The sequence below is a fragment of the Anser brachyrhynchus genome (genome assembly GCF_964034855.1).
Source record: "Anser brachyrhynchus genome assembly, chromosome: 8".
Lineage (NCBI taxonomy): Eukaryota > Metazoa > Chordata > Aves > Anseriformes > Anatidae > Anser > Anser brachyrhynchus.
Genome location: NC_137702.1, coordinates 5,875,029 through 5,891,228, shown reverse-complemented (window position 1 = coordinate 5,891,228; position 16,200 = coordinate 5,875,029). Strand labels below are relative to the sequence as shown.

General features: G+C 41.6%; 1 protein-coding gene across 10 annotated transcripts in view; it reads right to left on the bottom strand.

Annotated features, from left to right (window-relative positions):
- Nucleotides 1-255: 255 nt before the first annotated feature.
- Nucleotides 256-16,200, bottom strand: part of GLIS1 (GLIS family zinc finger 1) — a 192,659-nt gene continuing 176,714 nt past the window's right edge. For 4 of the 10 annotated variants that reach the window (XM_080603257.1, XM_080603263.1, XM_080603264.1 and 1 more), the window contains 3 exons: nucleotides 11,867-12,051; nucleotides 4,604-4,771; nucleotides 263-1,509 (listed from right to left, as the gene is read on the bottom strand). In XM_080603257.1, coding sequence (XP_080459383.1) covers nucleotides 1,373-1,509; nucleotides 4,604-4,771; nucleotides 11,867-12,051 — 490 coding nt within the window. In that variant the 3' untranslated portion in view covers nucleotides 263-1,372. Of the gene's footprint in view, nucleotides 1,510-4,603; nucleotides 4,772-11,866; nucleotides 12,052-16,200 lie in introns of all 10 variants that reach the window. The other 6 variants (XM_080603256.1, XM_080603262.1, XM_080603261.1 and 3 more) reach the window with 4 other exon arrangements.

Here is a 16,200-nt window from a genome sequence, read left to right as displayed (position 1 = left end):
CCTGTGGACCTGCTAACACCACTCCTGCAAGTGCTGCCAAAGAATCACCCCATTCAGCTCGGGGGCTGCTCAGTGGATTCTGATTACGCAGCTGCAAAATGTGGTATTTTCTTAACATGCCACCAAATTTAGCTTTTTTTCCCCTATGGAATTTACTATTTTGCTGAAGCCAGGTGCTTGACGTTTTTCTGCCGGTCCTTTTGAGGGGCATGCCATCTTCTAGCAGCTACTCCTTGGTGTAGGCTGTTCCTCTGGGGAGCAGCTAGTTGGTTTACAGGCCTGAAAACCAAAGGGATGGGGCTTAGCACTGGCATGCCTGGCACGAGGGAAGGGCCGCGACAGCACTGCACAAGCACGGGGCTGCCAAGCAGATCCTGGTAGTGGGGAGGAGAGAGCGAAGGAGGAGAAGCACCATCCTCGGTCACTGGGAGGTTTTGACCCAGTGTGAGCTTTTCCGTGGTGCCCCACAGTAGCTCAGGTAACTGTGAGCTGCAGGTGAAGGGTATTTGCCAGAAAGGAACTAATTCTCAGTCTGGGAATTGGTGGTGGTACCTGTGAAGATTTGCCTGGTGGTGAGGAATGTGTTGGGCATCAGCAGCATTTCAGGTGAGCTCCCCTGGCTCCGACGGGCACAGGACAGCTGCCTCGGGCTGCTGTGCTCCCGGCATGGGCAGCTTCTGTCCCTTTCTCTGGGATTCTGCAGGCCCCTTGGTTTTCCCCATGTACACCTGAGCTGCTTTAATTTCACACTTGCTGAAATGTCGCTGCTTGGTCTACATCACTGTCAGGCATGTTAAGAATGTGGTATTAGGATTTATCAGGCAGACCAATGATTGTAAGAAATGACAGTAGACTTGTTTCCAGTTTTTAATGCTTTCTTGTAAAACTGAAAATATAAAACCAGCCGAGCAAAAGATTTTTATATACATGAGGTCTGTGATTAAAAAAAAATCCTTTTAGTTAATAAAAAAAAAAAAAAGAAGAAGAGAAAAGAATTGACCAATGAGTTAATTGAAAACTGGTTAAAGGGACCAACATTCTCAAACTGAAACATACTTTTCAGGAAAAAAAAATCTTTACAAGTTTATTATATAACTTACATTTACACTTTATGGAGAGAACTTACAAAACAAGCTGCTTGAAATGCTCCTCATTCCCTTAAAGCATGAATTTCAAAGTGCCACAGCAAAGGAACAGGTTCCAATATTATCTTATACAGACTACTCATGTATAAAATGGTTTGGTAAATGTGAGGTGTTTATTTAAATGAGCACATATAGGGATACAGACTAAATAAAAGTACTTGAGCAACACCTTTGTTATTACATACACAGTTATAGGTATAATAAAGGAAGGAAGGTCAGCACTGCTCTTAGGTATCTGTATAGATGGGAGGAATGTGATTCAAGCAGTGATCAAAGGCGCTGTTCTGGAAAAATCCGTTCTCGTCAGTTCCGTTGGACACCATGTCTTCAGACGCACACTGAGCTTCAGAGATTGCCTCATAGCCTGCAAGCGTGACAAGTTGTATGGACATGATTTAATAGCAGTACATATAAGGAAGGAAACATAGTTTGAGGCCTGGGATTATGCAGCACGGCACAGTGCTAATGACAAGACAATAGGATTTACCATCAAAGCCTTACCCAGGAGATACACAAACTAATCTCCACGGGCATTTGTGTCATAGTGTATGAGGCTCCCATTCATTTCTGCGGATGGCTACCCATTTGCAAGTGAAGTGCAAGTATCGGAGCATGACTCCCCTGGGACTTTACAGTTATTATCTGAATAGGATGTCTAAACAATGAATGGGCAAGGATCCTAGTAAGTGTGAGCTAAAAGTGATGTAGTCCTCTTGTTTTGTATGTTTTTCTTTTTAATAGCACTTACGAAAATGTTCCATGTGTCTCCCAGCTGCTCTTAGGCTTAAGGTCCTGGAAAAATTTGGATCCTACATTTGTTGTATCCCTCCATACTGCAGAGGCAAGGTCTGGACGAGCATGGGGAAGCGGTGTCTAGGTTGGGTCAGGCTCACAGGACGAGTGAAAGGAGCTGTGCACCATTTTGTCCTCAGCCCACCAAAGCTCACCAGGCTGCTTGCTCCTCACCTGTCTGAGATGGCTTGTGCTTACCAGGCTACCAGAAAGCCACTGTGGTGGGGATTAGTTTCTCTGTCCTTCTCCTTTCACAGTGAAAACCCTCCACAGGTGTTGTAACCCACCCCGAGCTGAGCACCCCTGTGGTAAGGAACAGGTTTGCCTGTACCACCTGCTTTGGGTTGGGTCTTTAAGAAAGTGTCTGGATGAGCTTCGGCACAGGGTTCTGACCCCTGCGCCCAGCCCACAGAGCCCACCTAGCACAATTTCAATGATCATCAGCAGCATGAAGTCAGCTGAGACAACACACGGAGCAAGATCCTTCTTGTTAAGATCTCTCTTGTTAAGATCCTTCTTGTTAGGATCTCCCCCTCTAGAAAATGAGGCTGCTCCTTCTGTTCAGTGTTTCTCATCTCTTCAGCCTGCCTAACGCTGAACACGTGTGCGCCTAGGCGTGGCAGAACCTAACTGCTCCAGGCTTTTAGGTGAGGCCTCCGAGCTGGGTGGCACTGCTGGGAAAGGCAGTGCTGGAGGCCTGTCAGGTTGGTCCTCAGAACTTAATGACAGGTAGCTTACTATTGGGTCTGGTTTTATTATTAGAGACAAAATTCTCTACTTATTTTATAGTTCTGCATTTTCCTATGACGTACTCATTTACTGTTAGTTTACGGGTCAAATTCTGCTGTTTGCAGAATTCTGGCATGCAGCATATGGCCAAAGTCCCCGAAAGACAAAGTTAGCCTGTTTATCTGCCCTGTGCTGGGTGTCAGTCCAAGTGGAGCGACTGGTATTTTGATAAGCTTTGTGAGTGTTTACGCTATGCTAATTTCTATTTGATGAGCCTGTACACAGGGTGGATGCACAACCGCAGATGGACAAAACCCAAGATAAGCATACACCCCAGAAATCATTATTAGATTCCAGATAGAGTAAACTATCCAAAGTCCTGAACAGAAAATAAAAATTTATTGACTGTTAATGTGATTCATGGAACAGCTGTTTGCCAGTCACATTTGGCATTCCTGTGAGATGAGAACTCATTTAATATTAATGGTGCTATAAAAGCCTGAAAAAAATTAATACATAGCCTTGATGAATCTTGCCAACCTCAATGGTTCTTTTTGACACACAAAATTATGAGATAAGATTTATATATTTCACATATATATATATGTGTGTTTCAGCCTCTAAGTATTTGCATACCTCAATAACCACTCTAAAAACAAAAATATTACACAGAAACATTTCATAATAGTTTAGCCCCAGACAGAAAAATCAACTGTTGTTGAAGTTGGTGTCTTGCCATAGTATTATTCTTTGCTCCTACAATTTCTTTTGGAAAGTTTATTTAGTCTGTTCTTTAAATATTGCAGTCTGTCAATCTAAACTTGAAATTTGATGTTAACATGAAAAAAAAACTATGTTTTAGTAACATCAAACTTATGAATAACACAAAAGAATTCAAAGTTGAACTTGAAACTTCATCTTAAACTTTTCCCTTGTGCTAGTCACTGATGCATACACTTTCTAGTACGGAACACCAGACAAATGCATGCATGCTCTCTCTGAACAGAGTCTCCTTTAATACAAAACAAACAGGAAAGTCAACTCTAATTTTGTGGTCTGACTCAGACCCCATTTCAAAAAGCGTTTAAACATATGTTTTCAGTATCGTCCTTAGCTGAGATGCCCTCCTGAATTCAAACATGAAAAATTTTTGAAGATATGTAAGTAAAGATTGGGGTAAATGATACTATTTCATGGCCCTGACAATACTCACATTTTGTTTGATTTCAGTAATTCTGTCAACTCTTAATTGTGGTTTTAAAAGTAGAAAAAATGCTTTATAAAAATGAATGCCTACATATTGAAGTACTATAGTCTTCTAGCTATTGTAACTTATTGAAAATTTTACACTATGCAAATATGTAGCTGAACAGGGAAATACAACTTCAATGAATGTGCACAGCACACACAATGAGCAGCACAAATAAAAAGGAACTTCCAAACAAAATGGAACTAAGTAATATTTTTAGCCAAATTTCCCAAAGCAGTGTCTTTCCATTTTGTAAACATCAGTATTGTAAAGCAAAGCCATCCATTTATTCTTAGCTGGACATGAAGCTCCAGCTGCTATTTTCTTCAGAATTTTGCTATCTTCTCAACTACAGTCTGGTCATAAAAGCCTGCCTGAGCATATGTGAAGACTTCTACTATGAACACCCCACATAACGAATGTGAGAAATGTCTTGTTTGTCAGCTCTCCTGAAGCTGTGCGTTCCCTGTAATATCCAGCATAATGAAAGGAGAATTTGTCTGTCAAACCAATATTGGATTAAAGAAAAATTTGCTTTCCTAGTGGGATTTTTATAGAGTCAGATGAATTGCAGTGACTTAGTTTCTAGTGCAAACATATTTTTCTAATAGTACTGACTTTAAAATATGTTCTCTTCCCCTCCTGCTAAAAATATATGGGTAATTCTTTATAGGCAGAAAAAAATTACCTGTTGAAGCTAAAGGTGCATTGAGTATGTGATAGCCATTCTGTCTCAGAGGATTGAAGCAATGGGATTCCCCTGTTAGCACATCGCTGGTGACAGACTGGTCCATTGTTCTGTAGCAGTCTCCGTAGTGGAAACAGTTTTGTATTGAGTGAAAGCTGCCTTGGTAACCTGAAAACAGATATTGCATACACATTTTAACACTGCTGCAATGGTATTAGCTCCATTTCTGTCACGGTATTTCATTACTATTGTGGGGTTTCTTCAGTTCCTCAGTTTTAACTATGGAAAAATGATCATGCTATTCTATAAGGCGCAATAATAGAAAAGCTACATCAGACTTAGTCCCACAAGGTGCTGTGGACTGTAATCCCCATCAAGCAAAAATCTTAAGGATGTGCTTTATTTCAAGCAATAGGACAGAATGGATGAATGAAGTCAACAGCCCACTTGTGTTCAAAGAGAAGTAGTAAGTACTTCACTGGATCAGGTCCAGGAAGCTCAGCCCCTAAGGGAACGCTTCTATAAAGAATTACTTTTAATTTTAATACAATAATGCAATATTTAAATGAATAACACTGCTCTATTTGCAGCAGAGTAAAGTCTTTTCTCATCCAAGGTGCATTATGCACTGCTGGAGACAGCACTTTTTCTTCCAAATACCTTTAAGAATACCTTAAACCCCTCCTTTCTCAGACTGCTCTTATTTCAAGTGAAAACTCTTCAGTGAACACAGAGGGCCACGGTCTGCAAGCAGAACTGAACTAGAGGTGCAGGTCTGTCTCCAGGTGGCCATCAGATGAAGACTTAGGGCTCAGTTAGAGATTACTTGCTTCTTGCTTCTGCAAAGTGCCAAGATAAATCTGCAGGGTCTCTGGCTGCTTCAGTCATTCTGCTTTTGGGGCATGTGACTTTTGTACCCTGAATTTTCATCTCCTGCTTTTATATATTTTTATATGTATTTCTAGTGGCTCAGTAGTTTTGTTTTTGCTTGCAGACATTGTGAATGAATTGCACACAACAAAGAAGATATTTAGTAGTAAAGGACAAATTAATTGCTGAGGAAGGAATTTTACAACTTGCAAGTTTGTGCCAACATCTTAAAAGATGATGTTATTTGCTCCCATAAGGATGACCTCAAAGCATGCCACAACATTTATACCAAACATGGTCTGATTTAATTCTCCTCGTTCCTCCTGCCCCAGTAGCCTCTTCCTGACTCCAGATGCGATGCACACTTATCGCACATTGAGATTAACTCTCTCTTTTCCTATCTTCTCCTGAAGTTCCTTCTGAAATTATTATCCTTCCCTTATAGGTGACTAAAGTCAACCAAGTCAGGCTTAAAGTCTAGAATATGCCATCAGGATTTTTCCCAAATTGCCACAAAAACCAAGGACTGTTATCTTTCTTCCCCAGTCTTCTTCAGTTAGACTGAAACGCTTCCTGAAGAACAACTGCAAAAGCTTCAGGCAGTTCAGTCAGAGCCACAGCCAGCTCTGCAGCTGACAGGAGTCAGCACTGCTCCACTCACCAGCACAAGACCAGGTTTGCCGGGCCAGTTGTGCAGCTATTTAGTTTGCTTAGAAATGTAATAATGCCTGTCCCTGTCACCAGGGTGCCTAGGTACTGTACGGAGTGGAATTTGTCCCCTACAAATCATGCAGTGTATAAATTGTTGTTTTTTTTTTTCCTGTTAGGAAAGATCTCCTCCCTTTTTCTACCTTTTCCTTTTACTACCAAAGTTTGATCAAGTAGATAACATCAGGCAGAGTTCAGGGCCTGTCTGAATTCTGGTCATGTTTTTCTATGACAGTAATAAATAAGGCTAAGTGAGGCAATTCTTTAGTAGAAATGCAATGAACTCATCCAGTGGTGAAAGATTTGCTCTGAAGTTTCACAGTTTAATATGTGTTTTGGCAGTATGTGCGAGGATTAGATGATTCATTTCTTGAAAACCTGTGATCCTCCACCACAAAAAAAAAATAAAAAAATTGTTGATATCCATGATTGGTGAAGTACTAATGGATGACTATATTAGATAAAGACACTAAGCACACTGTACTGAAGCAGTCCGTTTTTGCTGCTATGCAGAAGGTGGCCCAGAAATTTGGAAAGCAGAGTATTAAATGATGCATGTCTTTCCTCAGAGTAAATAGTCAGCCACCTCTATTTACTGACTGGAGAGTCTGGCTCAGAAAAGCAAGAAGCTCTTAGGAGACGTAGCAAAGCCATCTTCTGATGTGGTTTTAGGTACAGTGCTTTATTGATTGGCTTTTGATAATTACCCTGACTTCTGTTTACAAAACATGAACTCCTTGCTGTAAGCCTTCTAAAAACATATCCTTTTGCGATGAGCAGTGAAAAAAATGAGACACTTGGCTTCAGATGAGGTATAGCTGGTTGCAGAGAGCACTTATATGCATTGCTAGAGGGGAAAAAAAAAGACCCTTTTCCAGAATGTCTGCTATACACATCACTTCTGGGGAAGGCATGATGTGTATTTTCTCTGTCTCTGTAATTGCTGCCCTTTCGTCATGCTTCCTAGCTTGTCTTTGTTAAATCAATTAAAACATTTATGATCTGCAGTGCTGGCACAGTGGCTTAGAATATCCAAGAACAGCCAAGCATGACAGAACTGGATTGAAACTAGGTGGTTCCAGGATTTGCTCAAGACCTATAGGTAAAGGTTTCTTTCTATTTAAAATTACACTCTCTAGCTGCTCAGGAAAAAATGTTTGAGGCAGTTGTCTGCCTCCGAATCAGAAGTCTGGGGAAGACCTGCCATAAGCAATCAAATTCTCTTTTCGATTGCAGTGTCTATCCATCAGCATCACTGAGTGATAATCTGAAAAGGCAGTGCAAAAAGTATTACTAGAACTGTCCAGTGAAGAGGCACGATGTAGGAAAATATTACTGTTATTATACTGTTGTATGTGCTCAAATTCCTGAAAAGTGCTTCCCAAAGAAAATATTGAGAAATGTACCATTCTTGCCCTAATGTGCCTGCAGATGTGATAACGGCAGCAAACTAGAGGAAAAGGACAGCTTTAGGAAGGGAAAGGTTGCAGAAAGAATATTGGTCAAGTAAAGCACACCATGACTCTTAAAAATGCGACTTCTAACCCTTTGGACCTCAGCAATATAATAAAAGTTTACTTCCTTTTTCATCAGCTTCATAGAAATGATAAATCAGTAGGACCCTATAAAGAACGGGGTGGAGGCTTTACGGAAGGCATTCCATGCGTGCATCAGAAAAGGAGTGATGGCTACCAGAAGAGTGGTCTGTCTGAAACTGTCCCTGCACTTAAACTGGGGATGAAACAACACTTGGGTAGGAAGACTTGTGCTTGCAGAATTAAAAGCTTTATTTGAATATGTAACTAGTTGAATGTCAATCCTGAAAGGTGGAAATCAGTCTTGGAATGACTGAAGCTGGCGTATCTCCAGGCTGTATGATAGCAGGAGCAGTGAGTTGCTATGTCAGTAAGATTTTCTTCATGACTTTTTCTATACTTCCTATTCTCCTGCCCGCTGTTTCAGCAGCACAGTTGGAGAGTTTCTTTTGGTATGAGGCTGATTGGCTTTTGCTGATGGCCCTCCACAGCCTGGCATGACTCAAGAGGCCAGTTAGTCTGCTTCAGAGGATCTGAGCCTCCGGCAACTTTTACACTAATAAAAAGGGAAAATTGCCAGCTTGTTGAAATGCTAAGTGTTCCTGAAAACCAAAGTCATTAGACAAGATGGAAAGGCCATGTGAGTTAAAGCAACCACAGGGACTTTTGTAACAACTGGTACCCTTGCCAGATAAGATTTCATTCATGTTACACAACCACAGGAAGTGAAATTGATGCTTGCAGACAATACAGTGGTTGATTTACATATGCAATACAAGATAGACCTTACTGTTTTTAAAATGTGCAGTATTAAGGAGAGGTTCATTCCATTTCATTATACAATCATAGAATCATTTGATTTGGAAAGGACCTTTACGATCATCAAGTTCAACCACCACCATTCCTACCGAGTCCCATCACAAGTGCCATGTCCACACCTCTCTTCAATACCTCTGGGGATGGGGATTCCACCACGTCCCAGGGCAGCCTGTTCCAATGCTTAACCACCCTCCTCTTAAAGAAATTCTTTCTAATATCCAATCTAAACCTCCCATGGCACAACCTAAGACTATTTTGTCATGTCTCATCACTTATCACCTGAGAGAAGAGACCGACACCCTCCTCAACCCAAACCACTCTATGATCCTATGATTCTCACTGCAACCGCCTTTCAGGTAGCTGTAGAGAGCGATGAGGTCTCCCCTCGGCCTCTTTTTCTCCAGACTAAACAGCCCCAGTTCCCTCAGTGGCTTCTTGTAAGTCCTGTTTTCCTGTCCCAATTCAGTTATGGTTCCTTTAGGTTTTCTGAAATGCTTTGCTTCTACCTGACTTCTCCCCCACCACCTACCTCAGAAAATATTAGGAGCTAAGATATGATTAAAGTCCCATAACTAATGGTTCAATTAGCAACTACATACGGTTGATTAGTGAAAAAGAAACATGGAATATTTTTTACAAGTTCTTCAAAGTCTCCTCAGTGGCTAAAATATGAAGTAGGCAGGGAGGCTTGTCTGGTGCAAACATCACTGCTCCTTCTGGGAGAGCAAAAGTGTAGCACCAATTTGGCAACAAGTGCTTCACCAATATTTTTTTTTCCACGTGCATTTCAGATTTTCCTTCAGTTTGTTTGATTTAAACCAAATTTTCTGAGGTTAATTTTCAAGTGAAGAATTTACTAAATGTCCTGTCAGTTTAAATGATCACTATTAAATGTTTTATGTACAGTAGATGTAGAAATATAACAGTTAATAAAGGAATAAACTGAGTTCCAAGCATAACATTTAGCTAAAATTTTGCTTTGAAATAATTTGTGGCAGAAAAGCTGCAGTTAGCCACTTCACACAGTGCACTGGCTGCCTCTGTTTCTCTAAGGCACAACCTAGAAAACTTGAAGGAGCTTTAAAATGAATGATGTCATGAGCAAATAATTGGAATATGTCTATTAAATGCCATCTTGTTATGTCATGGCATTTACATGTATGTACAAATAAATCTAAGCTCTTCAAATTCCATAAAATTTCTGAGGAGAAAGCACGTCAGGTATAAATAACTACAGGATTCTATCGCCTGCCAAATTCTTCCAGCATATAATAATTTCCATGTGATCTTACTACTACCAGCTTTAAACATATAAATAATGTCAGCTTATTATTCTTTCGTTATCAATATTTCTGCTACCAGCTTGGTGAAGCTTGATGCCTTGAAAAAACCTGCAGATCCACAATATTTATATGCTTCTATACAGGCGCCTAGTTCCACAGTTAAACTTATAGAGTACTCCTTTTTCAGTAAAAATTCAGAACTACAAAATTACTACAGATTCCATTAGAAAAACATGCTATTAATGAACTGAAAGTCAAAAAAGACTTATAGCAAGTATAGCTAAGTACAGGTTACAGATCAATTGATTTCAAAGGCTGCTAATCAAAACTGATTTTTGAATGACCATTTCCATAATGAATTTATAATAATACTTCAACATTTGGCCAAAGTGGAAAATTATTGCTTTTTCAAAACCACACGACATAACACTTAGAAAGCAACAATTCATTCAAAAGGAAATGTGGTTTTCTTAAGGAATAAAGTCAATTTATTTAAGTGGTTCAAAACTTGTTCTGTCTATGCATTTGTTTCTGCCACAGTAATGAGCTGCTAAACTTTCCTCTTGTGGTTTGTAGTTATTTAGCTCATTATAGTAACATAATCATATATCATTATATGCTATCATAAATCTGCCACTTTTCCCTCACAGAGTTAATCTTTTTAAATTGAGTAATCTGTTGAGCATCAGGTTGAGTTAGTTTTTCCTTTGGCACAAATCATTTAATATAATCTGCTTTAACTTTTCAGACTAAGGCAGTCCAACCAAAGATCAAAAATAGTCCTCAGAGATTGAAGGGCAGAAGGAACTGCTGGGATACGGAACCCCATTACAGCTGTGAATTGCTTATTGGCTTTGTGTTAAAATCCTGCGTTTCAGACCTAGCCTTAGAATTTATTCAGAGAAAGCAAACCTATTTTACGCACTGGTAAATTGATCACATGTGATACTTCGCCAGCCAAAAATGACCTTATACAAATGACAGTACAGCTGTGAAGTGAGTTTCAAAAAACTGGTTATCTGCCTGTATAAACTTATATGCTTGGTTATACTTGCGACCAGACAGATGTCTTGCACACTTCTTTATTGTGAATATTCACCACGCTTAAGCAGCATACCATCTGGATTATATGACATATTTCTTAAGTATGCAGGCTCCTGTTACTGGAAGAATCTGTGATAATAATATCACTTGCTAATTTGTACCTCAAAAAAATGTAGAAACATTAATTAGTTCCCCCAGCAGAACTGTGGAATAGGAAAATAAGTTCCCCACTATAAAGGCTAGGTAACTCAGAACAACAAAAAAATGTTTTACCTTAAGCAGTAGGGTAGCTGCTTAGCTGTTCCCATTCCTGTCCTCAAAACATGCTGACACTCTATAGTTATGCAAAGAGCCTTTGCAGATTATTATATCATACATAAGCCAAACTGCCAAATATTAAATAGCAAAATCATTTTTCTTTGTCTAAGTTCATGTCTAGTACAGCACCACCAATGGACAGAGCAGGGCATTGCCAAGTGTGCTTCACCCCATCTATTTTAGCAAGCAAACTAAAATGACTCTTGCTTTGCCAGGGTCACTCTCTCCAATCTGGCTGAAGGCTGGCTGATCAGTCAGGTGAAGTGCACAGCCAGTTGTGCTGGGAGAGCAATCCTTACTGACAATCAAGGAGTGAGACAGGGCTAAATAGTTCACTTGATCATTAAATCACTGAGTTATTTGGGGGCATAACACATTCTTGTGAGGAGACCTTTCTGAAGTCATGTTCTAAAAAAAAAAGAATAAATGCAATGGATCAGCTGTTGTGATAGCTTTCCCTGGTATGATATGATATCACAGTATGAAGCGGTCTGAAAATGTTACTCTGTATGAAACAAAAAATCTTAAAATAGGAGTTCTCATTGAAATGCTGTCGGTCCCTTAAAACAATATTGGCAGAAAATGCAAAAACTAAAATCAATTCTTTTTCCCCAACTACAAATCAGGAAAGCTTAACAACTTTTAAAAATAAATAAATAAATAAATAAATAGAAAGGAAGAGTTACCTTGAGAGCCCTGCTGTACAGACTGGTTTTGAAATTGAGCGTATGGTTTATTTGGTATTCCAGAAAACTGCTGCCCATTCGGTGACTGGCTGTGCGATGATGGAGAGCCGTGCTTCTGCAATAGGGAAGGTGGAACTAATGCTTTCAGGGGGCTGACAAGCGGAGAGATTACGTTGGGAGCAAGCCTAGAAAAAGAAAATTCAGAAAAACTTCACATATCACATCACAATATGGGAAAATGAAATACTTAAAAGGCCTTATTTCCATGATGGCAAAACTATGGAAACATTTATTTTGCAGATATAAATTATGTTGTTAAAAAAAAAAAAAAGCATGGTAATGCAGTGCTGCTTTCAGGTCTTCATTAGCAGGGAAGGCAGTTAGAAAATGATTTATGTTCCTTTACGCTGACTTCCTGTGCTAATCGTAATGACAGAATCAAAATGACATCACTCCTCAGAAAGCAACTTAGACACGGGTCAGTTTTAATTTAAAATTGTGTAAGCTGAGAAACATGTCCAGAAACAGGAGTGGGGAACATACTTAGAATGAGTGAATGCAAGTAAATTGTTCGAGTGCCTTAGTCGTTGTAGCAGGTTAAAGCTTTACACCCAGGTTTCAGCCAAGACAAAGAAAAGCATTAGTTTTCAGTCGTTCCTCATACGGTATTTTTCAGACTTCACTGCAAGAAATAGAAATTGAGCTGCAACAGATGGCACTGTCCTTTCAAAGAAAAGGCCTGAGTAAGGGTTTGCTTCTGGAGGCACTGCTCAGTGGAAGGCAGGGACGGGTTGGTTCCTGCCGGATGGAAAATTCTCCTCAGACATCTGGGACTTGGGCCAGCCCAGGAGCGTGGGGCAGTCCCGCTCAGGGGACAGGCCTGACCCGGCATTCCCAAAGCAAGCCGGAGCAGCTGAGGAAGAGCCCCACTAACCCACTTCCACGAAGGCCCTGGTCACACCGCCACCACTGGTGGAGTCACAGCCGTGCTTTTTCCTGGCCGCGGCTTGCCCATCCCACCAAGGCCAGGTATGGCAGCGGCCCCAGAAGGACTAAGCCTTTGCCAGAGAAGTCTTTTGGCCACAGGGCTGAATGGAACAGGCATTCACCATATACCCTCTGCTGTCTCTGGAGCTTTAGTTAAACACGGGAAACGTCTCTTGGAGCAGCACTGGACCCTTCAGACCCCAGAGAAACTACCTGGGAGCCACGCTGCTGAAACTTCATAGCTGCAGGGCCTGAGGTGGAGAAGTAAAAATGCCACAGCAGGTTATAATCTATGCCACCTAGCTGGAAAAAATATGGAGCACACACCATTACAGGAGTACAAAGAATCAAGTAAGATCACTAATCAAACCTAACACCGGTGACTTCCTCTAGCAGCGTACAAGCCGTTCAGGCAGCACACGCCATGCTTTGGCCAGCAGTTTCACACCAGTTTGCACGACTGCTGCTGAGCAGCTGGAACTAAAACTTGTGCAGCGAGGCTATGCTGGACACAGGGCTAAGCACTACCTGGGAGTGTTCAGGAGGTAAATACAGATGAACTGTGAATTAATTGTGACAACGGCATAATCAAATGTAACGTGAGAAGCAAGGGAATGCTGCCAAAAGCTGTCACAGTGACACAGCGTCACAGTGACGCTCTATTAAGAGGGGCTTAAATAAATCAACCAGTCAAAGCCAATCCTATCACGAAATAACTCCTTCACCCCAAAGAAGAAAAATAAGGCATATAATGCGGACCAAAGACAGCCCAAATATCTCAAACTAAACTGAAGAAATAAACAAGCATTGTTAAATGGGTTAAGGCAAGGGTATTTTCAAACCTTTCAATATTTAAGAACTGGAAAATAAACTTTTTGTGAAAAAGGGAGCCCCCCATTAGCAAAGGCCAGCAGTGCATAAGGAGGACTAAAGCAGAATTCTAAAACTCAACATAGAAAAAAAAAAGTGTTAGGCTGGAGGTTTTGTTTGTTTGTTTGTAAGTGAATATTAAAAAGAACTCAGAAAAAAAATATAAAATAAAACAAGCTTGGATGGTCCTTACCCAACCAGTGGGTAAAGGCCTGGGGTTATGGGCATGGTAAAAGAGGGTCGCAGAGCTGTGTTGGTGGGGGAATGGGGGGCTGCTGTGCCCTCTTCAGGTCAGAGACAGAAAATGCTTTTCAGAGACTGCAAACGGCTGAGGAGCAGATGCTCGGGGGAAAATACCGAGTTTATTTGCTAAGCAGCAGCTAAACGCAAAGGTCAGCTCCCATGCGGCTGTAGCTGTTCCTCAAACGCCTCGGTGGAGAAGGCGTTTAACAAAACTGATCTGTCCTGCTGCCCAGCTACACGTCGTATCCTCTGCAAATTCTCTCCAACGTGTGTCTGTGGTGGGTGCTGCATGAAGATGGGGCTGCCGTTATCTGCTGGGACCTGCAGGAAAGCCGTGGTACAGCCTCGGCCAGGGCTGCCGGGAGTGCTGGCAAAGCACAAGCACAAATTACAGAACGGTCCCCACCCCGTTCAAACGGCACATGGAGACACTGTCCTCGACACGCCAGAAATGCTATTAGAAGCCTGGAAATGCTTCTATCTGAAAAGAGATTAAAAAGATTGCAGTTGTTTTCTTTGGAAGGGTAATAGCTAAAAGAGATCATGATAGTGACATTTATATGGGTAATGACCACACACACATTTTAAAGAGAAACAAAAGATGTACTGAAAACTCCGAGGCCAGAAACCAGCCAAAAACCACGCTGAATGAGGAGGAAAATGCTCCTGGTGAGCACGTACTCTGCAACTGCCCGTGTTGGGTTTCCCGTGCCTGCTCTCATAACGCCTTGTGCTGGCTGCTGGGGGATGCGACCCCCGTACGGGCCGGCCCCGTTCTGCCTTGAATGCTGTTTGGCTGGTGAAGTAATTGCACCTTCACATTCTGTGCAGGCATGGTGCACAGCTAACAAAAGTGGTAAATTGAAGTTGTCTGCCTGGGGGATTGCTGAAAATCCCGGCTTCCACTTAACTCTTCCCAAAGTCTAGTTAGATCAACCCTGTGAGAGGAACTTGTCACTACTGTTAGAGCAGTGCTTGTCCCCACTCTCACTCTCTTTCCTATTCTATTTTTGCCTGTGCGTGAGCTCAGCAGTTGTGTTAGGGCTCGTGCCTTGAAAACTTTGGGGTGGCTGGTTGAGAGAGGCGAGAGGGGCACCAGCAGCCACCGGGGAGGCAGCAGGGGCTCGGCGGTGCGCGGGGCCCTGCTCCAGCCGGGTGAGCTGGGCTGCCAGCTCCCCGCTTCCACTCGGCACCGCTGTCACGGTGCTGGAGCTCGGCAAACATAGCTGTCTGCAGGCAGCCAGTATCCTAGGAACTTGCAGCGCAGCAACTTGAGCTGAAACCCCGAGCGCGCCGTGTAACACGACGAGCTCTGCCTCCTCTATGTGAAGAGTTCCCAGCGGTTTGCGCAGGTAACTATAAAATCTGCTCTGCTCAGGCTCTCCCAAGCAGGGAATTTCACGTTTCCCATATGTTGGGGCACAGTTTGTAGCTAGGAAAGAGCTACGCTCAGCAGAAAAATCAGGCTGTATTAGCACAAGTGGCCATCATGGGGATTGTCTCCTTAAAATAGTCATCACAATGCCTACAGCTCTGGCTGGCCCCAAAAATACGATTGTGCGTGTGTGCGTGCACGTGTGCTCTGGCACTCCCAAGGAGAGTTCTTCATCAAGTAACCGTCCCATTGCCAGTGCCCTGTTTTTAATTCTGTCCTGAATATTTGCCTGCTGCTCAGGTTGCTGTGACACTCAGGTTGTTAAAGGATAGGGGGAATCATTCCTGATACACATTAAATATATAATGCATTAGCAGCAGAAAAGAGCTTAAAAGGAGCTGCCTTCTGTATGGAAGAAGAAATGGCAAACTACTTAAAGCTGAAACTCAGCTGGATACATTAAAAATTCCCAGGCAGTAGCACAGGCATATGTTTCAATAACTAATAGCCTGTACATTTCCTGTTAATACTGTACTACAACCACAATTTGCTTTGGTTTGGATATTAATAACAAATATATGCCATATATTTTATTTTAATTGTAACTTGCATAATTCAGTAAGTTTGCAGGTCCTTTTGGGGCCTTTTAACATATATCTGTGCCTACATATAGAACACAAATATAAATATATATTTGTATATATATAAATATCCCTACCTCTCACATACATGCAGAAAAATCCTTCTTTAATTCATTAAATTTGAGGGCTCCTGACTATTCCGAATCGTTCTGTTCAAGAGAATACATCTTTTTCCTTTCTCCCTGATGTTGTTGACAAAGCTAAGGATGAACAGTTCT